At 43.6% G+C, this 27,581-nt stretch overlaps 2 protein-coding genes across 2 annotated transcripts in view; both read left to right on the forward strand.

Annotated features, from left to right (window-relative positions):
* Positions 1 to 12,530, forward strand: part of MED13 (mediator complex subunit 13) — a 57,505-nt gene extending 44,975 nt beyond the window's left edge. Inside the window, exons 18-30 of the mRNA XM_036394970.2 lie at positions 375 to 598; positions 1,127 to 1,316; positions 1,803 to 2,268; positions 2,878 to 3,097; positions 3,651 to 3,842; positions 3,972 to 4,195; positions 4,637 to 4,779; positions 4,903 to 5,061; positions 5,151 to 5,336; positions 5,911 to 6,059; positions 6,279 to 6,452; positions 7,513 to 7,613; positions 8,271 to 12,530. Of these exons, the coding sequence (XP_036250863.1) occupies positions 375 to 598; positions 1,127 to 1,316; positions 1,803 to 2,268; positions 2,878 to 3,097; positions 3,651 to 3,842; positions 3,972 to 4,195; positions 4,637 to 4,779; positions 4,903 to 5,061; positions 5,151 to 5,336; positions 5,911 to 6,059; positions 6,279 to 6,452; positions 7,513 to 7,613; positions 8,271 to 8,403 (2,561 nt within the window). The 3' untranslated portion in view covers positions 8,404 to 12,530. The remainder of the gene's footprint in view (positions 1 to 374; positions 599 to 1,126; positions 1,317 to 1,802; positions 2,269 to 2,877; positions 3,098 to 3,650; positions 3,843 to 3,971; positions 4,196 to 4,636; positions 4,780 to 4,902; positions 5,062 to 5,150; positions 5,337 to 5,910; positions 6,060 to 6,278; positions 6,453 to 7,512; positions 7,614 to 8,270) is intronic.
* A 145-nt stretch (positions 12,531 to 12,675) lies between these two features.
* On the forward strand, positions 12,676 to 27,580 carry INTS2 (integrator complex subunit 2). The gene is made up of 24 exons (XM_036395208.2): positions 12,676 to 13,010; positions 13,379 to 13,517; positions 14,135 to 14,237; positions 14,389 to 14,502; positions 14,815 to 14,945; positions 15,027 to 15,200; positions 15,745 to 15,971; positions 16,507 to 16,632; positions 17,164 to 17,235; positions 17,334 to 17,448; positions 18,047 to 18,115; positions 18,264 to 18,398; positions 18,769 to 18,945; positions 19,184 to 19,292; positions 19,998 to 20,102; positions 20,553 to 20,717; positions 20,879 to 21,080; positions 21,602 to 21,727; positions 22,266 to 22,455; positions 23,154 to 23,420; positions 24,371 to 24,478; positions 25,046 to 25,151; positions 25,320 to 25,496; positions 26,322 to 27,580. The coding sequence occupies exons 1-24, from the start codon at positions 12,718 to 12,720 to the stop codon at positions 26,489 to 26,491; spliced, it is 3,600 nt and encodes a 1,199-aa protein (XP_036251101.1). The 5' UTR covers positions 12,676 to 12,717; the 3' UTR covers positions 26,492 to 27,580.
* Position 27,581: the final 1 nt, after the last annotated feature.

Below are 27,581 nucleotides of genomic sequence, written 5' to 3' on the forward strand. Positions count from 1 at the left end.
CTCTGGCCCTTTACCCATCTGCTTAGAATATTTACATTTTTTCCCTGTCGTCAGTCCCTGATTGCTTTGGCTCTGTGGGAAAAGGCTTCCTGGACAGTGCAGAACTGTTCCTGATTGCCTGTGTGCTGATGGAAGTATAAAACACTGTGGAACTTCTTCCTGAGGCCCTGAGATATTTCAAATAAAAACAGTCAGCTGATGGGTTTTTTGCAGAGGGTTGGATCCTGCACTTTGGATCTGTAAAATGAGAACTATTCCATTGATAGCCAGTGCTCCTTCCTGTGAGATGCTGGGAACACCAGAGGCCGTTCTATTCATGTTTCCTTGAAGTTAATTTTAAGCTTTCTGCTTAAAAACATGCCTTGCTTTTCCAGGAACTGACGAGTCCCCAGAACCACTGCCAATCCCAACATTTTTGTTGGGATACGATTACGATTTCCTGGTGCTGTCTCCGTTTGCATTGCCCTACTGGGAGAGGCTGATGCTGGAGCCCTACGGCTCCCAGCGAGACGTCGCTTACGTCGTGGTGTGCCCGGAGAACGAGGCCCTGCTCAACGGAGCCAAAAGCTTCTTTAGGGATCTGACTGCAATATATGAGGTACAGCATTTGTGGCAGTTTGCAGTGAAATGGATTTGGGAAAGGCTGTTTCTAATACGTGCTCATAAGGACTTATCAGGCTTGTCGGGGCTGATAGCGACGCCTGCTCAGAATGGTATCTGGGAAAGCTGCTCGGGGGGATTTTAGGAATGGGCACTTGGAAGATAAGGGCTGCTCGTGCTGCTCCCCTTCCTGTCCGTATTCGCCGTTCCCATCCGATAAACGCCACCCGGTGGCAAAGCTCTGCATTGCCCGTTCGTAGTGTTACCTCCATTTAATTAATTAATTAGTTACATGCTTGGATCGAATGAAGATTAGAGTCGGTTATTATCAACCTGGTTTTCTTGCATTTAGGAAAACGCTGACAGCAACCCATAAAATCACCATTCAGCATTTCCGACTGGTGGAATTCTAGAGTTAAAATGTTACTTTGGAATATTGTAAATCAGCTGAGAGTTCTCTGCCTTTCTATGATATATAATTTGTGTGATATTTAGCAGCTTTTAAGGATTTTTTTAACCTTTGCAGTCCTGCAGGCTTGGTCAGCACAGACCTATCTGCAAGTTACTGCCTGATGGGATCATGAGGGTTGGCCCTACAGCCTCCAAGAAGCTGTCAGAGAAGTTGGTCACAGAGTGGTTCTCACAGACAGCCAATGCCAACAACGATGCGTTCTCCAAACTCAAACTCTACGCTCAAGTTTGCAGATATGAGCTGGGTATGACCTTTTTGAATGTTCCTTATTTCATACAATTGCCACTTATTCCTTTGCAATAGAGAAGAAGAAATCATGGCTTATTGTCTTGTTGCTTTGGTCAGTTTTCTGGTTTTAAACTATATTTGAATATGTGCAAAAATGGCCTCTTACCATCCAGCAGTGCCTTTAGGGAATGGCAGTGTGGCTGTCTGACAGGGACTTTGCTTGTCTTCTTGTACTGATGACTTGGATTCTGTAGCAGTGATTTCCAGCAATTCAACACATCTGGAAAAAAGTTATATTAAAAGCAGATTTCTTGATATTTCTGAAAGTTTCTTATGAAAATATTAGAATTTGAAAATTGAATACAGGTATTTTAATTTGAGAGGTAAAATGTATGCTTAAAGTTTGCTCTGTTTTGTTACAATTGTAGACTTCCATAGGTGACATAAGCATCAAAACAGCTGCAATATAAAATTTATGCTTTTTTTTCCCCCCTGGTTTTAGGTCCTTATCTTGCTTCTCAGCCTTTGGACAATTCTCTACTTTCCCAAACCAACCTGGTCCCTCCCTCCAGCCAGGCAGGCTCTGCTGTGGCCCCAGTGACAGCCCCTGCTGCCAATCCCAACACTCCAGCGTCGGCTCCCGCCGCTCCCACCAGCAGCACCATCCCAGTGACCTCCAGCAGTGCCATGTCCTCGGCAGCCACCACAGCCAACTCCACCCTGACCACCACTGCCCCATCCTCCTCCTCTGCCAGCCTGGGCAGCGGCATTCCCACGAGCAAGCCTTCCTCGTTCCCGCCCTTCAGCAATATGAACAACGCCGCTCCTGCCTCCCTGCCCGCCCAGGCTGCGCCGGTCCCCAGCGCGCAAACGGGGGGGCAGCAGCAGCAGCCAACGCTGCAGCCAGCGGGGATGTCTGGAGACACGGCTGCAGCACCTGCACAGCCCCACCCAGAGGTTTCTGAAAGGTAGGGAATGCAATCACACCTTCAGCTGAAAAATCAGCTCAACTAACGTCAACTTTTACCCCTTCAATAAAAACCCTGCGTTTATTTTCACCAAGCTGCTTTTAAGGGAGATTGGAGAGTTCAGTTGTGGTGGAGCTGAACCTTTTGGTTCCAGTTGTAGCTGCAGTTCTAATTACATCTCAGTGTCTGCTCTGGTACAAAAATAAACTTCCTTTTTTTCTTCTCTCTCTAAAGACAGGAAATTCACCAAACTACTCACTTCAATATTTTAAAGGGCTGGGGAAGGAGGGGGAGATAGATAATTGGCACCATCTTAGAGTTCTTTTTTCTGTAATCAAAGTTAGAGTGGTGAAGACAGCTCTTACTGTAGATATTCTTGTTCCCCAGTTAAGCAATAGTTGAGCTGCTGTAATAAAGAAGGCTAAAGGAAAGAAAAGGGATTCAGAGTTACTGATAAGCTCCTATACAAAAATGACATAAAAAGACTGTTTCTTACACCACAGTTGACTCTTTCAGATTAATAATTGACAGTTTGATTTAGTTTTGAAGTAAAACCTAATCTTTACAAAACTCAGCTGTTTGTAACTGGTTTCAAAATCTCATTCCCAGCACTATGGATCGTGATAAAGTCGGAGTCCCCACAGATGGAGATTCACATGCTATCACCTATCCACCTGCAATTGTAGTTTACATAATTGATCCTTTCACCTATGAAAAAAAGGATGAGAACAGCAGCTCATCCAGTTTGTGGACACTTGGACTTCTGCGCTGCTTTCTGGAGATGGTTCAGGTTCTTCCTCCCCACATCAAGAACATCATTTCTGTGCAGGTGAGCCAACAGAAACAAACAGGGTAAATCCTTGGCTTTGGGGGCAGTAACACCCTCAAGGTGAGAGTTTCATTTCCTTCACAAACATGACTTACAGTTCTCCAGCTGTTCAGTCATCAGGTTGTAGCTTTTAGAGCAGTTTGGGTGCTATTAACTAAAGCTGAATCCTGTTGTACATTCCAGACTCATCAGTTTTATCTCAGAGGAAATGCAGGGCCAGCTCCAGTGATGAGTGAAGAACTGGTCCTGTCCTGGGATCTGCAGCCTGCCCCTGCTGGGCTGTAGGCAGAGCTCCTCCAGCTGCAGGATCTGTTAATACAGGGCTGCTTTTTGGAGGAATCATTATGATTCTCTTCTAAACAAATTATTTTTTCCCCTGAAGAAAATTTCAATGGGAATAATTTCTTGAAGTCCCACAGGGCTTTGGAAGAATTGGAAGAAATTTAAATGCAAAGTAAAATTCAAAAAGCAATGCACCAAATACTGTGTCAGAAGCCATTTAATCTATTGATAAAACAATTATTTCTTGTTTCTCTCCTCTCCTCTGTTGCAGATTGTCCCATGTCAGTACCTGCTGCAGCCTGTGAAACACGAGGACAGGCAGATTTACACTCAGCATTTAAAATCTTTGGCATTTTCAGCTTTCACTCAGTGTCGGAGACCTCTCCCAACTTCCACCAATGTGAAAACCTTAACTGGCTTTGGGCCAGGGTTAGCCATGGAAACTGCTCTTAGGAGCCCTGATGTGAGTATTGTTCGTGAGATTGTGGAATTACCCAGATCAGAGGACGGTCCCTGCTTATCAACCAACCATGTTTTATATGGGGAATAATTCCATCCCCAAAATTCATTGTCTGTTCTATCATCTTTCTAGAGACCTGAGTGTATTCGACTCTACACCCCTCCTTTTATACTGGCTCCAGTGAAGGACAAGCAAACAGAGCTGGGAGAAACCTTTGGAGAAGCTGGCCAGAAGTATAATGTGCTTTTTGTGGGCTACTGTTTGTCTCATGATCAGAGGTGGCTGCTTGCATCCTGTACAGACCTCTATGGAGAGCAGTTAGAAACTTGCATAATTAATATTGATGTACCAAACAGGTAAGAACCAAACTTGAATTCATTTTTAGCAGGTGTATTTTCTTTCATTCCCCTGAAGAACGACATTGGGTTTGGTGCTGTAAGAATAACTGACTTTTGCAGACTTGCTGTTGCAAAAGTGGCTAAAGCAGATGAATATATTCTCTATTATTATCATTTTGAGTTAAATTTCTAGAAGAGCATAGTTTAGTTTCATGTGATTCTTGAGTGTTACTGTGTGTGTGTGTTCCGACTTCCCCATCTCACTTACTGGCTGTTAATGTCAGTTTTAGAATGTGATTAATTTAAAAATCCCAAACCCCCTGAAGCTGCAGCTGATGGACTGCAATACCAACACTCTTGGCTCTGGAGAATGTGCAGGTTAATACAAAAATGTTCTAAACATGGCATTAAAAACTTGTTGCAGTTTTAACTTTGTTTTCCCTTCTTTTTTCCTTCTAGGGCTCGTAGGAAAAAGGGTTCTGCCCGCAGACTTGGTCTCCAGAAGCTCTGGGAATGGTGCCTGGGGCTGGTGCAGATGAGCTCTTTGCCATGGAGAGTTGTCATAGGCCGCTTGGGAAGAATAGGACATGGGGAATTAAAAGGTAACAGCAGCACTTTTTTTTTAGTCTAAAACTTGATTTAAAGCTTTAATTTTTCCGTAGTATCAAATGTGTCCATCCCTGTTGCTGGAAGAGAACCTCTCAAGTGAGATTTTCCTCCCTCAGACTGGAGCTGTTTGCTGAGCCGCCGGAACCTGCAGTCGCTGAGCAAGCGGCTGAAGGACATGTGCAGGATGTGTGGGATCTCTGCTGCAGACTCCCCCAGCATCCTCAGTGCTTGCTTGGTGGCCATGGAACCCCAGGGATCCTTCATTATTATGCCAGGTATTTGGGAAACTCTCTCTTTTTTTGGCACTAGAACGAACAGCTCAGGCTGTGTTACACTGAGGGAATGTTTGGTTTCTCCCCCAAAGATTCCGTGTCCACGGGCTCGGTGTTCGGGCGCAGCACCACTCTGAACATGCAGACGTCGCAGCTGAACACGCCCCAGGACACGTCCTGCACCCACATCCTGGTGTTCCCCACCTCTGCCTCCGTGCAGGTGGCATCATCCACTTACACCACTGAGAACCTGGACCTGGCCTTTAACACAAACAATGGTTGGTACTTTGCATTTGTTCTTGCCTCCTAAAGACCCCTCATCACTGTCATTAGAATAGACTGTTCATTCTAAGGAACTGTAGCTATGATATTTTCTGGAAAATCTTTTCCTGAGGATTTTTCCTCCTGAGAAGCTGAGAGGCCTCAGGAACAAACTGTAACCAATGGTTATCTGCTGCTGTGGAATGCAAGAGGTGCATCTGGGATTGGGCTCATGTGGTTGTTTCTAATTAATGGCCAATCACAGCCCAGCTGGCTCGGACTCTCTGTCCCAGACACAAGCCTTTGTTATTCATTCCTCTTTTTTCTATTCTTAGCCAGCCTTCTGATGAAAGCCTTTCTTCTATTCTTTTAGTATAGTTTTAATATAATATATATCATAAAATAATAAATCAGCCTTCTGAAACATGGAGCCAACATTCTCATCTCTTCCCTCATCCTCAGATCCCTGTGAACACGGTCACAAGGAACCATTTCCATTTCTGTGGAAAATCCCTTTATTTCTGAATGTATTGTCATATCCTGCACCTTGTGAAATTGTAGGAATTCACTGGTCTTGTTTTTTTTTTCAAGATGGAGCAGATGGAATGGGAATCTTTGACTTGTTAGACACTGGAGATGATCTTGATCCTGATATTATAAATATTCTTCCTGCATCTCCTGGTGGATCCCCTGTACATTCTCCAGGGTCCCACTACCCCCATGGAGGTGATATGGGCAAGGTAACTACTAGAGTAAATACAGTTTTGTGTGTATTTTTTGTCTGTTTTTTCTCCATCTGTTAATTTTCTTTCGTGGAGTGAAAGGTTTTAGATCACCTGGATATTGGATTGTCTTGTCATGCTTGGATATTTCCAAATGCTTTGTGTTCCAGAAGCTGCAGATGATTTCTATTAAATTTGTGCTCTCCTAATCTGAACCCATTGCCTGTTGTGTTCCAGGGTCAAGGCACAGATCGATTGCTTTCCACAGAATCTCACGATGAAGTAACAAATATACTGCAGCAGCCACTGGCCCTCGGTTACTTTGTGTCAACTGCCAAAGCAGGTCCATTGCCTGACTGGTTTTGGTCAGCGTGTCCTCAAGCACAAAATCAGTGTCCCTTGTTTCTTAAGGTACTGTCCTGGCAGAGATCTGTGCAGCCTGAGGGTCTGGGGGTGAAAACTGTTCTGGTTAAACCAAAGTCAGTGCCTGTCTCTGGGGATGGCTCTGCTCTTGCTTCAGGAGAGGCCAGGTGTATTCAGTTTTTGAGATTTGGCTCTTGGGAAGGTTCTGCCTTGCTCATGGTTTCTTCCTGGTAGTCTGGACTCTTTTTGGTTTTTCCCTGGCCTGATGCTCCAGGATTTTGGAAGAACAGGTTGAGTTCCTGGACAGAGCTGTGGCTGAGGCCCAGTCCTGTGGGGACTGGCGGTAGAGAGGGAGGTACATAATAAGTACAGTACAATAACTCAGTTGCCCTGGGTAAAATAAGGAATAAATGAATCTTTCTAGATTGCACAAAGCATAAAAGCTGTTTTTTTTCCATGTTGGCTTTGCACTGTATCGTCTGTCTGGTTGTTGTCTGAGCCCCTTATCTCCTTATGGCACAATCAAGACACACTTGGCACATTGAAGGCCGTACATTGGTATAGAGAGAAACTTTCTGTAGGAACAAATCAGCATCTCTAATACTGTGCTTTGTTTTCTAATGATCCAGACAGATCTTCTGCAGCCTTGTTTGGGTCTGGATTAGCAGCTCCTCTTGGCCTAAGCTCAGCTGTGGCTTGGGTATAGGATATTATTTTGAAGAGAGGATTTATTATTTACGCTCTAAGCAGCTCTAGATATGAAATATAAATAACCAGGCCTAAGAAAGCAGCTGAACTTCCAAGTCTGTGTGGTATTGGACATCTTGGGCCACTTGAGTTGAGTTTTTAATAATCACTTAATGTAGAAGAGGGATTAAAAACCACCCCATATTTATATTGCACTACTAGCACTGTGCTTTTAGCAGAGATCTGTGAGAGAATAGAAATATTCTGAGAATTCCTGAACTTGTGGATGGCCTGAGGATAAGATTTGTTTTGGCTTGTGTGTCAGACAGAGAAGGTGCCTGCAAGCTCCAACAATATGGGGGAAGGAAATATGGTGTAGTTGATCAGGCAGTGACTCCTGGCTTCCTTCTTCCTTCCTCAGGCCTCTTTGCACCTCCACGTGCCTTCAGTGCAATCAGACGAGCTACTCCACAGTAAACACTCCCATCCACTTGATTCTAATCAAACTTCTGATGTGCTCAGGTATTTATCATTGATCACTTGCAAAAATATTCTGCATTTCATTTTTAATGCTGCTGCAGTGAAGCTGCATGTTTGTTTTTCCTGCTGTTAGTTTTTTTTTTCCTTTGTGCAGCTGATATCCTTAGTGCAGATAAATTGCTGTGCTCTAAGTGATTGTCACAGAACAGTGGAATAAAAACCAAACATCTCTAAGCCCTTCTTTAACTTATCAGTCTTTGAAAATGTTTGAAAAACAACGAATTCCTCAAACTAGAAGAAGTTTGAGCCCAGCAGGAAAGACAGAAATAGTTAAGCCAGAATATTGCACAGCAATCTTGTGGAAAATCTGAAGTGCTGAAGGACAGGAGCTCAGACCCATGTAAACATGGGATGCTAGTTGAGAAAACACCAGATTAATTTTCCTTTTCTGTTTTTTTTTTTTTTTTTAATGTGAACCTCTTGGTATGAATTGAGAATAGGCATTTACAATGACAGTTTTCCACCAAAAGCAAGTTTAGCTCTGAAGTGCTGTAATAATTTGGAAGACATGTTATTTCTGAGTGTTGGCAAACCTATTTTATGTTTTTGATGCCAAAGAAGCTGGATTATAGTAAATTGGGGCTGTAAAATCGTGGTGAGAAGATGTGCTGGCCTGACAGAAGGCTGTTTGTTTTTCAGGTTTGTTCTGGAACAGTACAATGCACTCTCCTGGCTAACCTGTGATCCTGCAACCCAGGACAGACGGTCATGTCTCCCAATTCATTTTGTGGTGCTGAATCAGTTGTATAACTTTATCATGAATATGCTGTGATCTTCATCTGAATTTTGCAAGACAAAAATGAGGAAAAGGGATATTTCACTGCAGGACTAAGTTCTAATTCTTCTCAGTGCAAGTTGTTTGTGATGGGGTATGAATCTTGTTACTTCCAGCAAATATTGTTCTGACTTGTGAGAGGGGCACCCATCGCCCTGCTGTCCTTGAGTTACTGACTATGGGGGACGCTTCAGAATGATGATCAGAAAGTGTATTATAACGTTTTTAGTAGCAAAATTAACCATTTTTCCCCAGCCACAGTATTTGTGAAGAGTAATGAGCCATAGTACCCAGTCATGGTTAATGAATTTGAAAAGCATGGAGATGAGAAGAAACACGAGGAACAATTAAGTTTCAACCTATGGCTTCAGAACATCAAGATGTTCTTGTATTGGATTATAGTACTTAGTATTCAAAAATGCCTGCATCTCTTATTTATTGTAAGTTTTTAAATGTATAAATTGTCTTATATTTCTTAACCTCTTTTATAAAAATTTTCCTAGAAGGTTTATACTGCCTTCTTGCTTTAAAGCAATTGGTCTAAAATATATGTAATCGTCTTAATTAAAAGTTGCAGTAGGTTGCTTTTAGAGTATTATTTTTTTGTAAGGGGTGGGTGGGGACAGTAAATTTGTATTGTCTTGATGTACAGTTTAATGGGGATAGAGGGGTTAATGTCCATACCATTGTGTGTGGGGGATTTACAGCTAAGCTGTAGTTGCAGAGTACATGTACAGTAATGAAGTTCACTGTGTTTATATAAATTGAAAAGGTACCGGGTCTTACAGCATTTTATATCACACCTTTACAGAGTAACAATGGCAATATATAAGTGATATTGTAGGTGGTTTAACTTGTAGTGAGAATAACATGAATAAACTCTTCAACTGAAGTTTGTGTGATGGTTCAGGGCTGTGGCTAGATTCTCAGATCCACTTCCAGGACACAAGTTTTAATATCACAAGAACATCTCTTGTGCATTGTTGCTCCCTGGATATTCTTGGCACTGTGCTCACTGCATTGTTTGCTTCCACTTTTGTGATAAAATGCGAATCTGAGGCAGACACACAGAAAACTCTGACCTTATCCAAAGTCTCCTGCCAGGCTGAGATTTAGCCCAGCTCTAGCCATTTTACAAATGCAAAAATAGTCAATCTTGACTTTAAGATTGGTGTGTGTTTAACTAAAATGTGGTGTATATAGATTCTCAGTGAATTCTGGTATTCAGATTTTATTCCACTAGTAAAAAAACAGCACGAAACCCTGAACATTTTCCTTTTCCATGTATTTTTGGCACTGTGGTGAAGGTCCCAAGTATCAGTGTATGGCCTTCCCCATAACCCATTTTCAGGCTCTGGCTGGGGCATGTGCCAAGGAGGCTTTGCCCTCCCCAAGGAAGGGACTGACAAACCACAAGGCTTTCCTAAACGTCTCCCTCTATCTACAGTCACCATTTTTTCTCAGTAGTTTCCTTCCTTTTTTCCTAGCACATGCCAAATGTCTGTGGCTGCTCTAAAATAGCCCCTACGGGTGCTGAAGAGCAGCTGCAGATGCTTTTTGTGGGTTCCTTATCTGACTGCCAGATGAAAAACTGAACTCCTGCAGCGCTCCTGGGAGCCTGTCACGATAACCCAAGTCCTGGGTCTTAATATTGTCTGTCTCGCTGGTTTAAACCTGGAAAGGAGCAACTTTTAAGATCCATTTGTGCACCTGCTGTTAACCCCTCTACAAGGAAGAATTTGCTTGCAGTTACCAAACTTACTGTGTTCATGAAAATCTCGTTTTGTAAATGCAAAAGACCTGCCTGAGGTGATTTTTTTTTTTTCGTATGAACAGTCTCACTGAATCGTGTACATACAATATTAGTAACTTTTTTGGTTTTGTATAAAGAAGTTGTACAATTGGTGATGAGAATTTTCAGTCATTTCTTCAGAACAACATGAGTGCAATCAGAAGTTAGCATATTTTGATAAATAGAGTAAAAAACTGGGTCTGTCCATGACTTTATCTCGGTAATGCACCGCAGATTAAACGGCACATTATTGTCTTACAGAAGGGTTTTCTCATTTGGTTGGCATTTTTGACGTGGAAAAGTGCTCCTAAAACTGGAATTTTCAAAGTGTATGTCCTTTTTTTTTTTTGAGCTTTTGTCGCTACGTGGTCATTTCTAACCCTGGCTCAGTTAACCAAGTTCCAAGGGCTGGGTTTTGGTGTGGCTTTGTTTTGTGTTCAATCTGAACTTGTATTCCTAAAGGTAAGTGAATCAGCTGCCTGAACGTTGGTGTAACTGTATTCTGTTACCTGGACCAGCCTTCCCTGTGAAACTCCTACTGTGAAAGCTGCCAGTCTCCCACTCCTCCCCCCCATCAAATGCAATTAAAGTAAATTATAATATTATAACCACTATAAAAGACTAGAAGGGCCATTTCTGGAGTGACAGTCACAGCCGGCAATGTACATATCAAACCTGCCAGCACCACGGAGCCAACTATTATATTGGGCATACTTTTTTTGTTAGCTACTTTCATTTAACTATTTTAAGTGCACATAATAGCTGGTTTATAAATAAAATTGTCAGAATCCAATAAGTCGAGGTTGTTTAGCAAGTACAAGCTTAAGTAGTTGAAAATTACAGCTACAGATTTTCAAAACGGCCTTGCAAGAAAATGTTCCTGTCAGCGCTTTAAGTAGCTGTGGAGGTTTATCTCTTTCAAGGAAAGGAGAAGCTGAGATCCTTCCATTCCAATTAAAAATACATATTTTAACCCAGATCTTACTGCATTTAAGCCTTTTAGTCACATTTGACTCACTACTATTTGGATTTGGTTTCTGAAAATCCTGTTGCTACGACCAGCAAGGCTACCAGCTGTACTTGTAACAACCCTCACATTTTAAAAGGAGCTGTAACATTTAGATCTTTCTAACATTCTCTGAAATAATTAAAGATAAATGGATTTATATTTAAATCCTCAGCTATGTTCTTACTTAGCTGTCAGTTATGGCGCAGATTATTGTATTTCTATATTTACCTCTGATGGTAATTTTAACTTTGTGTGTTGCTATGAAGACTTGCCGATGTCTTTAATCAAGCACTATTTGTTAATACTGTAATATCAAAATATTATGTTGCATTATTTTAAAGCTTTCAAGAATAAGAGTAAAACATTTAAAAAAATGCTATTGCACCATATAATTTGCTGCACAACAGTACGACACCGCATATCAGTCTGTTGGGATAGTAATGCTGCATCAACCTTGTTTTCATCGGGGTTTCATTGGAGAATTCATTAATGGGTGACATTGTACAATGTTACTGTCTCACAACCTCCAGCTGGGAAGGTGATTTTGTTTGTTTTATTTTTTTTTCCTTTTTTTTTTTTAAGTAAAGGGCCCAGGACTATGCTTCGTACTCAAAGGGTTTTTTTACTATTATTTGTGGGTGTACTTTTTATTTTCAGTGGAGTAAAGCTTAATTTACAGTAAAACTGGATTTGGGACCTACCACAATCCTCAGGGTCACTTTTTCAGGATGCTACTCATCGAGCTTTAGGTTTTTCCGAGTCAACTGGACGTGAGGACCTTGCCGAGCGCTGCCTTGGGCTGCCGCAGCCCGCGGCCTTGTGATGAACATGGCGCCCCTCAGCACGGCCGGACACACCGGGGAGCCGCTCCCGCGCCCCGAGGGCACGGCTGGACACACCGGGGAGCCGCTCCGCCACCCCGCTGCCATGGCTGGACACACGGACAATCCCAACACCGCAGCTGGACACACCGGGGAGCTGCTCCGACACCGCGCTGGACAGGTCCGGGAGCTGCTTCAACGCCGCTCTGGCGTGGCTGGACAGGTCAGGGAGCCGCTCCCGCAGCCCTCAGGCACGGCTGGATGTGCCCGGGAGCCTCGCACAGCCGCCGCCATGTGCCCTCGGCCGAGCCGCCGCCGCATTCATCGTGACAAAACACAGAAACAAAAAGCGATTTAAGGAACAAACACTATTTCTGCCGAATGCCATAAACACTGAGTTGTACAAATTGTGATCGAGGAAATGAAGAAAAAAAAAAAAGGTTTATACTTTTTAAAAAAAACAAAAAAATTCAAATGGAATAAATTATTCATGAAGCCTTGATTGTGCTGTGGGTTTATTGAGGGGGCGGGGAGGGCGGTGCCCCTCAGCCTTTCCCGCCTCTCCCTTTCCACCCCTCAGCCGTTCCCGCCCCTCGGCCCTCCCGCCGTGACGTCACTTCCCGCTTCCCCCGGTAGTGGCGGCGGCGGCGGGTGGGCGCGGGCGCCGTGAGGGAGCCGCTGCCGCCGCCATGTCCGAGTGCTCGGCGCTGCAGTTCGTCAGCCCCTACGCCTTCGAGGCCATGCAGAAGGTGGACGTGGTGCGCCTGGCCGCGCTGAGCGACCCCGAGCTGCGGCTGCTGCTGCCCTGCCTCGTGCGCATGGCGCTGTGCGCGCCCGCCGACCAGAGCCAGAGCTGGGCGCAGGACAAGAAGCTGATCCTGCGGCTGCTCTCGGGGGTCGAGGCGGTCAATTCCATCGTGGCGCTGCTGTCCGTGGACTTCCACGCGCTGGAGCAGGACGCCAGCAAGGAGCAGCAGCTCCGGTAAGGCAGGGAGCGGGGATCTGTGGCGGAAGCGCTGTGTGGCTGTCCCAGCTGTTCCAGATGTTGCAGCTGTTCTTAGCGGAGGTGTGGGATGCGCTGGGGGAGCTGCCTCGGCTGGGAAGGGCTGGGATGGCTCTGTGGGATGAAGGGACAGCTCAGGTGAATGCGCTTTCCTGACTCTTTGTGCTGCTGGGGAATACAAGCACTTGAAATTTTGACAATGTACTGAATTAGCTTTCTTGTACTGCAATTACAACAGTCTTTAAAGGATAGAAGAGATCCCCAGGGAACTGCTGCCTTCCTTTAACCAGAAGCATTTCTGTCTGTGCAGAAACGTTTAACACTTGTTGTTTTGAATTTTGTGCCAGGCACAAGCTGGGAGGTGGCAGTGGAGAAAGCATCTTGGTGTCACAGCTGCAGCACGGGCTGACGCTGGAGTTTGAGCACAGTGACTCTCCTCGGCGGCTCCGGCTGGTGCTCAGCGAGTTGCTGGCCATTATGAACAAGGTGAACTTGCCCATAGGTGGATATTTGTGAGATTTAGGTTCCTCTCTGGACTGGCTGACACGCTGGTTGTGCTTCTGGTGCTGCTGCTTCTCCAGTCCTTACCTGCTATATCAAGATTCAGTCTCAGTCTGATTCAGCTTGGCTTGTGCTTAAACTCGTTGTGACTTCCTAAAGAAGTCTTTGCTGATGTTATAGAGACTCTATAATATGCTGTACTCACACGTAATGTGATTTGGTGATCTGTCAGTGCAGAAATAATTTGGAAATGAAGTGATGACTTTTCTCCATCCATTCTTTGCTCCTGCTGCAGTGTGGTATTACCCATCATATTCTTCTTCCCCCACTTCCTTCCTGACCAAACATTTTGTTTTCCTTGTGTAAACTTAGAATGTCAGTGGGCTGTTTTTCTTTCTTCTGAAAAGAAGCAATGATACCATCTGTGTTGAAGTATTTCCAGTAGTAAATATTTCTTATTCTACAAACTTTTCCTGCTTGTTCTGTGTTGATAGCTTTATGTTTTTGGCAGTTTTTAATCTACTAAACATGCTGAATTTAAAACAGATTTAGACAAATTGCTCCATAAAACCTGTTCACTGATGAAAAATGCTATCTCGCAGGTGTCAGAATCAAATGGTGAATTTTTCCTCAAATCTTCTGAGCTCTTTGAGAGTCCTGTTTACCTGGAGGAGGCAGCAGATGTTCTCTGCATTTTGCAAGCAGGTGTGTTTCTGTACTTATGGTGTTTTCTGACCTCTCACAAACATAACAAAGCAACTTTGGGAGCTGTTGTAAGGTTAATCTAAGCTCTTGGAAACAGGGTTTTTGTTTCCCAGTGAAACATTGTGACTTTCAGCACCCTCTTTCCATGCAGAGCTGCCATCATTGCTGCCAATAGTGGATGTGGCTGAAGCTCTGCTGCACGTTAAGAATGGAGCCTGGTTCCTTTGCCTGCTGGTGGCCAATGTCCCTGACAGCTTCAACGAGGGTGAGTTACAGCTTCTCCTCCAGATTTTGATATGTTTTCTACCAGTGTGGTTAATTCTGGGCTAAACCATGGGTTGTACAGCTTTGAACTGCTGGGTGCTGCCACCTGGGCATGTCGAGTTCCATTTTTTGCAGGCCAGGCTCGCTGTGTGTGTCCCAGCTTTTCATCTGTAGGTCACTGTTACAGAGGCTGATTGGGCAGGGGCTGAGAACCTCCTGTATCCCTGCTAACAGGGATTTAGATGCCGCTGAGACAGGTGATCATTTGAATTGGGAAGGGCAGGTTTCCTCAGAGCTGCTGTTGGCTCTTCAGTGTGCAGGGGTTTGATAAAGAACGGCGAGCGGCAGGACGAGGAGAGCGTCGGCGGGCGGCGCAGGACGGAGGCTCTGCGGCACCTGTGCAAGATGAACCCTTCCCAAGCCCTCAGGGTCCGGGGCATGGTGGTGAGTCCTCATCAGAATCACAAGAACCTTCCTGAAGCTTCAAACTCGGCAAAGATGACTGAGGCTGAGTGTTTTATCCAGGTGGAGGAGTGTCACCTGCCAGGTCTTGGTGTGGCTTTGACCTTGGATCACACCAAGAACGAATCCCCAGATGATGGAGTGAGCGACCTGGTGTGTTTTGTGAGTGGTTTGCTGCTCGGAACAAACGCAAAGGTTCGGACCTGGTTTGGAACTTTCATCCGAAATGGACAGCAGGTAAGAAAATCTTTGAGTATTCTGCTTTTAAAGAAATATTCTTGGAGCTTGGTGTAACTCACTGGATGTGTGCTGCAGATTTGTCTGAATGCACATAAATCCTGTTGCACGTCTTGGAGGAACCTTTACAAGGCAACCTCCTCTTATGGGGCTCTCTATAAATAATGTCCCCGAAGGCAGCAGCTGTTTGGTTGTTCCCCTGACTGAGAGGTTTTTAGGTATGGAAGCCAGTTTTAAAACTGACAAGTTTTAAAAGACTAAAAGTTAACAGTGTATAAAATAAACTTGCAGTCCTTAGTTATAAGAAAGATAGAAGTTCTAAGTACTTCCTCTGAGTTTCAGATTGTTCGTATGTTTGTAATAATTTACCTGATAAAAATGTTCATTCTCAGTGTTCACAGGTGGGAAGATGCTCAGGTGACAGTTAAAGCTTGGAACTGAAAAATATATTTAAAAAAATTAACCCTCTTCCTCTGACTATGAAAACTCTTACATAGCACATTGTTTGTTGGGCTGAGTTCTCATCTCTTAACCTCTTTCCCAGAGAAAAAGAGATAACATCAGCTCAGTGCTGTGGCAGATGAGGAGGCAGCTGCTGCTGGAGCTGATGGGGATCCTGCCCACGGTGCGCAGCACGCACATCGTGGAGGAGCCGGAGGCTGACGCGGAGCCCTCCGTGTCCGTGTACTCGGGGCTCAAGGAGGAGCACGTGGTGAAGGCCAGCGCCTTGCTGCGCCTCTACTGTGCCCTCATGGGCATTGCTGGCCTCAAGTAAGGAGCCTTGGCACGCACGCTCTGGGGTTTTGTTCATGGCTGCACCTTCATGGCTGGGAGGGCGTTGGGCTTTCTGTCGTAATGCCACTGTGGCCTCAAAACTTGTGGCAGCACTCACCAATTTCAGTCCTCTGTTGCTGCAAAATCACTTCTGCAGACTTGTTAAGAGAACTCTAAACCCACATGGTTGGAGCAGTGTAGAGTTATCAGCTGTTTTCTCTTGTAGCAACATACATTGATTGGATTTTGAATTTATTCCTTTGCTTTCACTTCTTAGAGAGTTTTGATGTAGCATCTTTATGCATTGTTAGTTTTAATTTAAGTAGTTTGTACCAATAGGCACGATTATATCCTGGGGAAGTTTCCTCACTGTTGTCTCTTTCCAGAGATTTTTATCTCTGTTAAGTTCAGAGCAAATTACCACCTTGACAGATGGAATAACAGGGACAATTGAATCTTTAGCCGTTGTGAAAGGCTGGAAATGTCTTCCCTGTTCAATGCCCAGCTTTGTTTTGTTCTGTGCCCTGGCCAGGCCCACGGATGAGGAGGCTGAGCAGCTGCTGCAGCTGATGACGAGCCGCCCGCCCGCCACCCCGGCCGGGGTCCGCTTCGTGTCCCTGTCCTTCTGCATGCTCCTGGCCTTCTCCACTCTGGTCAGGTACTCTCAGTACAGGAGGAGCTCTGGAAGATCTGACTGGTTTAGCACCAACTCTTTTAATGCTTAAAGAGCTGCACTTTTTTTTCCCCCCTAATGCTTTATAAAATCTCTGTATGTTGATTTGTCTCACCCTGTGGTTAGTGAATGGATATTTCACTCCTGTTTTATACCAAGTCTTATGAGAGGTGAGCATTAGCATGAGCTTAGTGTGAGTGGTTTCTTGAGGACTGAAGTAGGCCTGACTTGTTCAGTTTTCCATGGAACAGGTTCCTGGCTAAGTTCCTTAGAGAGAAGCAGTGCAGATAATTCAGTGGAGCTTTCTGTTGGGTGCATTCCAACAGGAAGTTGCCTGACAGTTGGACTGACCTTTGTGCCAAATATCACTTCTTATCAGCAGCTGGATGCTGAAGTGAAAGTGACAAAAGTCTCTTGGTGTAAGGTTCCTCAAACAGTGGCTTTCTGCAAGTAAAGGTGGTAGAGCTGGCACTGGTTTTCTGGGAAAAGGATCTATTATGGATTTTCCTTTTGCAGCACCCCAGAACAGGAGCAGCTCATGGTGATGTGGCTCAGCTGGATGATAAAGGAAGAAGCCTACTTTGAAAGGTGAGAGCAGGCTGGATTTCTTTTAGTGATTCCAGTAATCTCACATTTATTTATGTCCTGTTTACTTATGTTCTGTATTTCTTCTTTGTTATCATCAGCATTTCTGGTGTGTCTGCTTCCTTTGGAGAGATGCTCCTCTTGGTAGCCATGTATTTCCACAGCAACCAGCTCAGTGCCATCATTGATTTGGTCTGCTCCACCTTGGGAATGAAGGTAAATCCTAAACTATTTCTAGCCTGCATATTTGTCTGTTAAAATCAGATTTTTACTTTTGCTAATATACCTAAAGTAAATGTAACCTGAAAAAGGAATAATAATTAACCTGGAAGGACATTCAAATTTGCTTAGCTCTTGATAGAGAGGCACGTGGTGATAAAAGAAACTTCAAAAAGTGATGCCCTGTTGAAATCATCATTTCTGAGAAGTGAACTTCTTAGAAGACTAACTGAAGTGTTTTCCAAATTGAGCTGCAAAGTTTTTATTTTAAATAGTTAAAAGGAATATCTGCACATGTAAAAATTAATTTCAGTAAATTGCCAGAGGAGATTTGCCAGCAATTCACTATTGTGAAAGAGTGTCTCAGCAGATGTAAAAGCTGGAGAGGGAGGTTTTAGGACAAGGAAGACATTGGGTGATTAACTTGTGACCTTGGAAAATATTTCTGTTTGGCATTTGATACAGATGTGAATTGACTGGGATACCAGGAAAACTGACGAGTTTTAAAAGGCTGAAAGTTAACAGTGTATAAAATAAACTTCAGTCCTTAGTTATAAGAAAGATAGAAGTTCTAAGTACTTCATCTGAATTTCAGATTGTTATCAAGCCCAGCTCACTGAGCAGAATGAAGACAATCTTCACACAAGAGATTTTCACTGAACAGGTATTTTCAACCCAGGGATTTTTTTTCCCCTTTGCCCTTTCCTTTCCCTTTGGGGTATTCCCCAAAAGTAAGGAGATGCCAGTCAGGGCTGTGTGGCTTTGACACCTTGTGCTAAGAGGTTTTTCTGTTCACTGTCCCTTCCCTGCAGGTGGTCACAGCCCATGCTGTCCGTGTGCCTGTGACAGGCAGCCTCAGTGCCAACATCACTGGCTTTTTACCTATTCACTGCATTTACCAGCTCCTAAAGAGTCGTTCCTTCACCAAGCACAAAGTATCCATTAAGGTACCACCTTTGCTTTATCTCTCTCCATAATTCTGAATGCTGATGAGCTTTTGCAGGCTGGTTGACTTAGAGGAGCAGAATTCTTGATCAATCTTGTACCTTCCTACCATGTAATTTAAGAATGAACTGTATTTAAGTTAAGGTGCCCATTTTTAGCTCTGCAATCCAGAGACCACTGCTTAATGAAGTTAAAAACAGTAAGTCTCTCTCCCCCATCTGTGTTTAATCCTAGTCAGAATAATTTTCCAGCCAGGACAAGTTCTATTTGTGAATCAGGGTCCAGGACACAGAGTTTATGACCAGCTCAGAGCTGGTGTTCCACTTTCCACAGTCAAAGCCTGTGCTCATGTCCTGGGCTGTTCTCTTGCAGGACTGGATCTACCGGCAGCTCTGTGAAACCACCACCCCCCTGCACCCTCAGCTGCTGCCCCTCATTGATGTCTACATTAACTCCATCCTCACTCCTGCATCTAAATCCAACCCAGAGGCCACCAACCAGCCTGTCACAGAGCAGGAGATCCTGAATGTTTTCCAAGGACTCTCTGGGGTAATCATCTTGTTTGGATCTTCCTTGTACTTTACGGGCACGTGGTTCAGGATTTTGGATTTCTGTTGCTTCACTTCTTGCTTTCTCTGCCTGTAAACTCCCTCCTGCTACAGTGACAGTCGTGTGTTTTGAAGTGATTCTTGTTACTCAGATATTCACCATATTTGTGGGTAAATCCAAATTTTTCTTCCCAAGAGTCAGGAATGCAGCCTGACCTTTGTGTGTGATTTATGTGCAGGGAGAAAACACTCGTTCCATGCAGCGCTTCAGCATCACCACGCAGCTGCTCGTCCTCTACTACGTCCTGTCCTATGAAGAGGCACTGCTGGCCAACACAAAGATTCTAGGTAAATGTGAGAGCACCAGGGGGAAGCAGATTAACTGAAAATTAGGTGCAAAGAGGGGAAAAATTCATGCTGCTGTCAGATTCGAGCACAGCATAGAAGGTTCAGGTGTTTGCAGTAAATAAAACATTGCTGTAGAGATTCAGGACATAAAGTTCCTGCTAGAACTCTGCAGTGGAATAATTTGTTTTACACATTAAAAGAGGTCCAAGCTGAGTTACTAGAAATGTTTATGAGCATCTAAGGAATATAATAACAATTAACAAAGACTTAAAAATTATTTGAGGTCTTCATTTATTCACATACATTATCAAACTTGCACACACTTTTCTTTGAGTTGGCAATTTTATAGTTGGTAATGCTTAATGATGCAGTTTTTACCTTTGAAGTGAAGACTTTACACCAGTTCTGAAAGACCTTTGTGTATTTTATTGATGAAATTAAACTTCAGTGAAAATTCAGTGTTTATACCTGCTGTGTGTTTTTACCAGCCCTTTTTAAGGTGCAAAACTTCCAGTACTATTCAGTCTTTTTTCTTCATGCTAACCAAGGAAGTCTGAAATACCATAAAATCAATTGCAGTTCTTTGATATTTTCTCGAATTTACCTGGATAATATAGAGACAAGTTTTCTTTATTAATCCATTGGGGATATAATTGTTTTCAGCTGTAACTGCTACATGTGGTTTCTTGTCCTGTTCCTTTGTAGCTGCAATGCAGAGAAAACCCAAGTCCTACTCCTCAGCATTGATGGATCAGATTCCAATCAAGTACCTCATCCGGCAGGCACAGGGGCTGCAGCAGGAGCTGGGAGGTAAAAACCTGTCTGAAGGTCTAAAGTGCATGCAAAGGAAAGGCTGAGTGTTCTCAGCTCAGGGGCTGTTGCTTTTTTCATAGCTTGCTTTCCTTTTTCTTGCTTTTAAAATCTGTCAGGAGTAGCTGCTGAGATTGCAGAGATGTTTGAAGAGTCACAGTGAACGTGTGAGGAAAGCAGTTCCTTTGAAAGTAGCTCTTCCCTCCCTAGGGCAGGTTTTAGAGTAGGAATTACCTGAGAATGGTGAATATTCCAGGCTGAGGTCAGGAGTTACTTTCCAAGGGGTAACTCCTCCTCTCTCTTGGAGCTGGAGTGTCAGGCTGTGAACGTGCACCTCACTGAGCTGCTGGCAGCCACTCAGTTCAGGGCTTCAAATAGAAGGCACAGATGTGTTCAGGTACAGATGCAGCTGCTCAGATCTGAGCTGTGAATGTCCCTGGTGTCCCCAAGGGTTGCACTCTGCCCTGCTGAGGCTCCTGGCCACCAACTACCCCCACCTGTGCATCGTGGATGACTGGATCTGCGAGGAGCAGATCACCGGCACTGACGCCCTGCTCAGGAGGATGCTCCTCACCAACATGGCCAAGAACCACTCTCCCAAACAGCTCCAAGAAGGTAAGGAGCTTCACTCCAAGTAAGTTCTTTCCAAATGGATTGGAATATAGTTGATTTGGAAGTGTGTGATTAAGCTGCATTTGTATAATAACCAAAATCCTTCAATGCTTCCAATGGCAGAAGTCCGGTTTTACCAAGATCCCGTTGTTTGTGTTTTCCAGCCTTTTCCATGCTGCCTGGAAATCACACCCAGCTGATGCAGATCCTGGAACATTTGACCCTTCTCTCAGCTGGAGAATTGATCCCCTATGCAGAGGTGTTGACCTCCAACATGAATCTTTTGCTGGAAGCTGGAGTCCCACGGGGGATTCTGCAGGCTGTCAATAAACTCTGGATGGTTCTGAACACTGTCATGCCCAGAAGGTACCAAGGCTCAAAATACTGTTTGATTTCTTGGTGCACATAGCTGGGAGGCCACTTTTTCTTTTAGAACTAATAACACAATGCCTTTAGCTGGGAGGTTGGAGGCTGTGACTGAATAGAACGTGTTGGAGCTGCATTTTTTTAGTCTGTTGGTATTTTGAACTTTTGCATTTCAGAGGAAGGTGGTTCTTGTTCTCAGAGGAAAGGAAGCCTTCAGTTTAAAATACAGGAGTATGGTTTTATAGTGTCCATTGTTTGTGCTGAATTCCTGATGGAACAGGAACTCACTTTGGTAAGAAAATGCCTTTTTTAAGAGGTGGATACTCTGCTGCAGTGAAAACTGCTCTAAGTCCAGGGAGTGTAAGTTAACCTTGCTTAACTTCAAGGGCTGCAGGTGGAGTTTTTGCTGATTGATAGGCCTAGAAAAGTATGGCTGAGTGACCAAGTGCTTAGGGAACCCCTTTTCTTATGCACATTTTCTATTTAAAAGAAAAAAAATCATAAAAATATTCTCATTTTAGGTTGTGGGTGATGACTGTTAATGCCCTGCAGCCTTCAGCAAAACTGGTGAGGCAGCAGAAATACACCCAGAATGATCTGATGATTGACCCCCTGATTGTGCTCAGGTGTGACCAGAGAGTGCACAGGTGAGTCTGTGCTGCTGCCCAGGGATGCTAAACACAAAGGTGTCCAACAGGAAACTTCTGAAAGCTTTCAGCACTTCCAAACATCTTTTCAGACTAATCACAAACTAATCATCTGTGTTGTTTTAAGCTTGGCCTGAGGACTGTGGAGCTGGGCCTGCTGTTCCAGCTGTGTTTTCAAAACTTTGGGATTTGCACGTGGCTGATCCATTTTGGATTTAGGTGTGGGAATTTGTGGTAAAGAGGCTTTGCAGAGTGCTGGAAATGGCTGCTGCCACGTGCTGGTGGGTGAGGTTTAGCTGTAACACCTCCCAGCTCTTGTGCCTGTGGTTATTCCATCCTTTTGGGCAGCACTTTCTGCTGCTGGATGTGACAGAGGCAGATTGGCTTCATTTCCCAAGGGAGTCTTTGCAGTACTTGGGAATTGTTCCCCCAGATGTCAGTGATGCCAGAGGAGGAGCTGTGGTGCCACAGCCTTTGGGATATTTTTAATTAGTTCATGGTACTGAAGAGCCTTTGTTTTGCTGTGTTCCCATCTCAGGAGCCCTCCTCTGATGGACATCATTTTGCACATGTTGAATGGATATCTTCTTGCTTCCAAAGCTTACCTTAATGCTCACCTGAAGGAAACAGCAGAGCAGGACATTAGGCCATCCCAAAACAATCCAATGGGTCCAGAGGCCCCAGAAGTTACAAGGGAAGAGTTAAAAAATGCTTTGCTTGCTGCTCAGGTAAGAGGGAAGAAATGGATAATTCCATGATGTGAGGAAGAACAGTGATGAAAGAGAAATGCAGAAACAGGAAATTAAAAAATGAGGCCTTTTAAATTATTTTTTTTTACCAACTTTTGTTACCATGGAAAAGAAAACAGCCTCTGTATTCAGATGATTAAATATTTTCTTTTTTCTAGTCTGAGGCATTGTGCTGATTTACTGCTTTGATAGTGGTTGTTCTGCTCACCAACCCTTTCCCCTGCAAAAATATCACATAGGGGAGTTCCCATTATAATACGATTTTTGAGTTAATAGGAAGTTCTATATTTAAATTATCAGGGTGATGAATACTGTGAATTCCATGGCTCTGTGCATATTCTGTCTGCTCTGGGTGTTTTAAGGGACCACTGGATATTTATTTTGAAGCAATATGAGATTCCACTGCATTTACTCTTTTCACCTGTGGTTATGATATTTTGTTAGATTTAGCCTTTTTTTTTTTCCTTTGCATCCTGATTGGGATAAAGTGTTGAAGTTTTTAAATGTTCTAGAGGATTTGTGATTCTTGAGCTGAGTCATTTTCATTCTGTATAAAAAAATGGATAGGTAGAAATCCTAATCACACGACAATCTTCCATTTCTTAAATTATCCTCATTTTGTGTTTGATTTGTTTTTATTTCACTTTTTAAGCATCTTCTGTGGCTTTCCTCCCCAGGACAGCGCTGCTGTGCAGATCCTGCTGGAGATCTGCTTGCCTACAGAAGAGGAGAGGGGCCAGAGCAGCAGTGCCCAGGGTTTGCTGAGGGATGTGCAGAGCCCCCCGAGCCCTCAGGGGGCTGAGGCAGAGGAGGAGGAGGAGCAGGAGGAGGAAGAGGAGCAGAGTTTGCTGTGCAACCTGCGGGAGGTGCAGTGCCTCATCTGCTGCCTGCTGCACCAGATGTACATTGCTGACCCCAACATCGTCAAACTGGTGCATTTCCAGGTGAGCCTGCACTGCCCCAGCGTGGGCAGGGCCAAGGGCAGAGCTCAGGGGCTGCTGGAGCTTCCTCAGAAGTGATAACAACCCACTTTTGTCCTTCTGTCTGTCCCCTTTGCACTTCCTCCCTGTTCCAGTGCTGGATTTTAGTGAGAAGGCAGCACCCAAACTCTGCCTCTTCCCCTCCTTTGTGCCTCTGCCCCTTTCAGTTTGTCCATCTAGGCCAATGGAAACTGTCCTAATCACCTTGTAATTACTTGTTCCACATCTTTTGTGGGTTACTTTTTTCTGGCTGTGTTTTTAAATAATTATTCCCATTATTCAAAACTAATTTGGCTTCAAATGTAAACATCTCCTTATCTTTCCTTTTTGTCTGGGCACAGTTTATCTCTTTAGAGTGGAAGGAGAAAGGTTGGCCCTACAAAAGCAGCTGAGCACCTTCAAAAAAAAATAGAAGAGGGGGAAGATCAGTAATTTCTAAAATACAAATGTGGTTTTAATGCATATTAAATTGCTCCTTGCCAGATGGCAGACTCTTTACAAGGAGTTAATTTGCCTTGACCTGGAACTGATTAAATGATAAAAATGTCATTATGGGGCAGTTGTGAAATGAGCAGGTTGGGGCTGATGGTGAAATTTGGAGCACAGGAAAGACACAGAGGGAAAAGGTCACTGCAGTCTGCTTTCCTCTGGGGAGTGGAGGGAGAGCTTCTATAAAAATGAATCATTGAATATTGATGGTAAAGAATTGATCCAGACCCTGGCTTTGTACCCACTCTGCCTCTTGTTCCTTGGCATTCCAGGCCTGCTGCAAACTGGACAAAAGGGAGTTATAAATACATTCACTTTGAAACAAATAAAGCATTAACACAGGTGTAATTTAAAATCTGACTCGAAGCAGAATTTTCCCAACACACCTGTGACACATTGACACACCTCTTCTCTTAATCCCACAGGGTTATCCATGTGAGCTTCTGGCACTGACAGTGGCTGGGATCCCATCCATGCACATCTGCCTGGATTTCATTCCTGAGCTCATTGCCCAGCCTGAACTGGAAAAGCAGGTACTGGGAATCACTGTGGGTACTCAGCCTGCTGGAATACTGGCTAGGGGAGAATAAAACAGTCACTAAAAACATCCTGCTCTGACTTGCCTGCGATACTCAGGGAATATTTGTAGCACTTTTACCTTAAATTAAAGGCCTGGCATTGAATGCAACTGGAATTTGTTGGGCTAAAGATTCCCTGTTTCTATATCAAACCAACTTTGTAGCTGCTCTTATTTAATCCTTTCTTGTATTAAGTTACTGCTGAGGTTAAAACTGGAATGTATCAGACCTAAATATCTTCTGCAAGGGTTGTGTTGCACATTGTGTGTTGCTTTATTGCTCATCATTAATGTTGGAGCAATAGTGTCTGGAGGAGATTCTGAAACACTTGGATTCATGTTAAATATGTGTGGGTTCTTCTTCTTCACACCACCAGAAAAATAATCATAACAACTATTGTTAAGGCTTCTTTGGCTTCCATTTCCTTCATGGTAAAGCAGGGAATATTTACTTGCTGTTAAGTGTGGTGAAGAGCTTTGGCTAGAAGTTGTAGAAGTTCATTGCTCTTGTCTCTTTTGGCAGATCTTTGCCATCCAGCTGCTCTCCTACCTGTGCATCCAGTATGCCCTGCCCAAATCCCTGAGCGTGGCTCGTTTGGCCATCAACGTGATGGGGACCCTGCTCACAGGTACCACCCCAGCCAGCCCAAAATCCACCTCTGGGGCAGCCAGCAGGATTTCTCTAGGCTAAATGCAGTATTTCCTGTCTAACTGCTATTATAAAAGTAACAGTTCTTGATTGGATTTTATAATAATTTATTTTTACTCCTGCATTTCCTCCTCCTCCTCCTTGGCAGTCCTGACCCAGTCCAAGCGTTACACGTTCTTCATGCCCACCCTGCCCTGCCTGGTGTCCTTCTGCCAGGCCTTTCCTCCCCTCTATGAGGACATCATGTCCCTGCTGATCCAGATTGGACAAGTTTGTGCCTCTGATGTTGCCACACAGACCCGAGACTTCGACCCCATCATCACCCGTGAGTCAAGGACTCAGCACCCCAAAAGGGGCCAGGCACAGGGAAATGGGACAGAAATGTTGTGCTGCTGGGATAACTTAATTCTTGACTTAATTTACTTAATTATTTACTTAAATGTTGTGGTGTTGTGATAATTTACTTGTGGGGAGTTCTAGAAGGAATTTGAGATGGGACTTTTGAATTGGTTTTGATGATGTGGTTTATTCTTTTTATCTTTTATATAGGTAGGAAGGGTTTGGTTTACATGGTTATAGTTTGGTTTAGAAGGTCACAAGACCTTTAGTTACAAGGCTTTTTGAGGGTTATTGATTAATAAAATATTGTTAATAAGGATATTTATGTTTTGGACTCAATCTTTAAATATTTCGTCTTATGGACTCATAGTGTAAGGTGTTTTATCTAATTATGTTATGATCCCTCAACTTAAGAGTTTATGCATTAAAATGCATATGTATCATATGCATTTTAAACTTATTGTTTACTTTTGTAACTACTTTTATTTTTCCTATATTTTAAACTTTAAAACTAAACTTTTTTCACTTAGTTTAATGTGGTTTTGCTGTAAACTATAAATTCATATTCTTGCTTTGAGTACTTAACTTTGGAAGCTTTCTCTAAAGTTTTGGATGAAATGCTGTGTTTAATTCTAAACTTTAGCTTGCAAGCCTAAAGTTCTGAGAGTTCTTTGTATTTCACATTTCATGGTGTCTCTGGAAATAATCTGTGCTGGGTGGTGCTGGCTCAGCTTTGCTATCTCCTATTTGTGTTATGGCTGGAAAGAACAATTCTCAATATTTATTTTGCTTTTCCTGCTGTGTTTTCTAGGTCTCCAGCAGCTGAAGGAGAAGCCACACGATTTCTCAGGGTTCTGTAAAGATTCCTCCAGCAAAAGCTGCTCCAGGGACTCTGCAAGCCTGGACCCTGATGTTCAGCTGTGCCAGTGTGTGGAGAACACCATCATTGAAATCATCAACATGAGTGTCAGTGGGATTTAGAAAAAAAAAAAAAAAACCCAGGCAAGTTGTCCTGTAGCTTTTCCCTCTCTTTATGGTGCCTAAATTTGGAAAAAGCTGTGAAAGTGGACTGAAGAGCTCTGGAGCAAAGTCCACAATTTTTATTCATTGAGTCACGGCTGAGGAGAAAATCCCTTCAACAGGATTTTGTGAGAACTTCTGAGGCTGAAGGGATCAGTGAATAATTTCCAGGGAAACAGTGATTTTCAGGCTTGCTTAGCTCCTGAAGTGGCACAGCAACACACCTGGAAGGGTTTTAGAACACTGAAATATTTCTTTTGTTGGGCAAACAGCAAAATGATGGCTGAGAAAAATTGGAGATTGAAGTTTGCTTGAGGTAAATGAGCTGCTGCTGCAGGGCCTTGCAGAGCAAGCTGGAATAAAGTGCTCCAAGGAATACTTGAAAAAGTGGTGTCAAAAACCTGCACCTTCACACTGAGTTCTCAGAAAATTAGAAAATTTATTTCTGTGTCAAACCATTGCTCAAAGCTTCAGTTCATGAAATCAGGAGCTTAATTTAAAGATCAACCAGGCTTCACTGAGAGTTTGAAACTGGTCTAAAAGTTTCTTTAAAAAAAAAAGTGCTGATAGTAAAAATGAGCCACAGAAGTGGGATTTTTAAAGAATATAGCTCAGATGGTTTTGTGGTTTTTAACTTAAAAAAAAAGATGAAAAAGACTTGGGAAATGAGTACGGAGGTGTCATCAGAAGATTGAAAGGAGAAATGGATGCTGAGGGTGACTGTGCAGAGGGACAGGGACAGGAGGGACAGGTTTCAGCTGTGCCAAAGCAATTCCAGGGCCAAATCCTTTCTGCTTCACCATGGGGTTGGTTGTTCTTTTGTGTGCAAGGCTGGAATTCCCACATGGAAATGTGGGAAAGCCCCGTGGGTTTGTGTTCCAGGATTCCTGCTGTGACACCCCCATCACCATCTGCCTACCAAGTGTATTTTTGTCATCTTTATGTAAATTATGTAAATAATCTAAATGTATGTATTTTTTTTCTCCTCGGTTCCAAGTGTAATTTTATATCCTGTAGTGGTATTTAAATAAAAAAACCAAAAAGCAACAAC

The sequence above is a fragment of the Molothrus ater genome, chromosome 21 (assembly GCF_012460135.2).
Source record: "Molothrus ater isolate BHLD 08-10-18 breed brown headed cowbird chromosome 21, BPBGC_Mater_1.1, whole genome shotgun sequence".
Lineage (NCBI taxonomy): Eukaryota > Metazoa > Chordata > Aves > Passeriformes > Icteridae > Molothrus > Molothrus ater.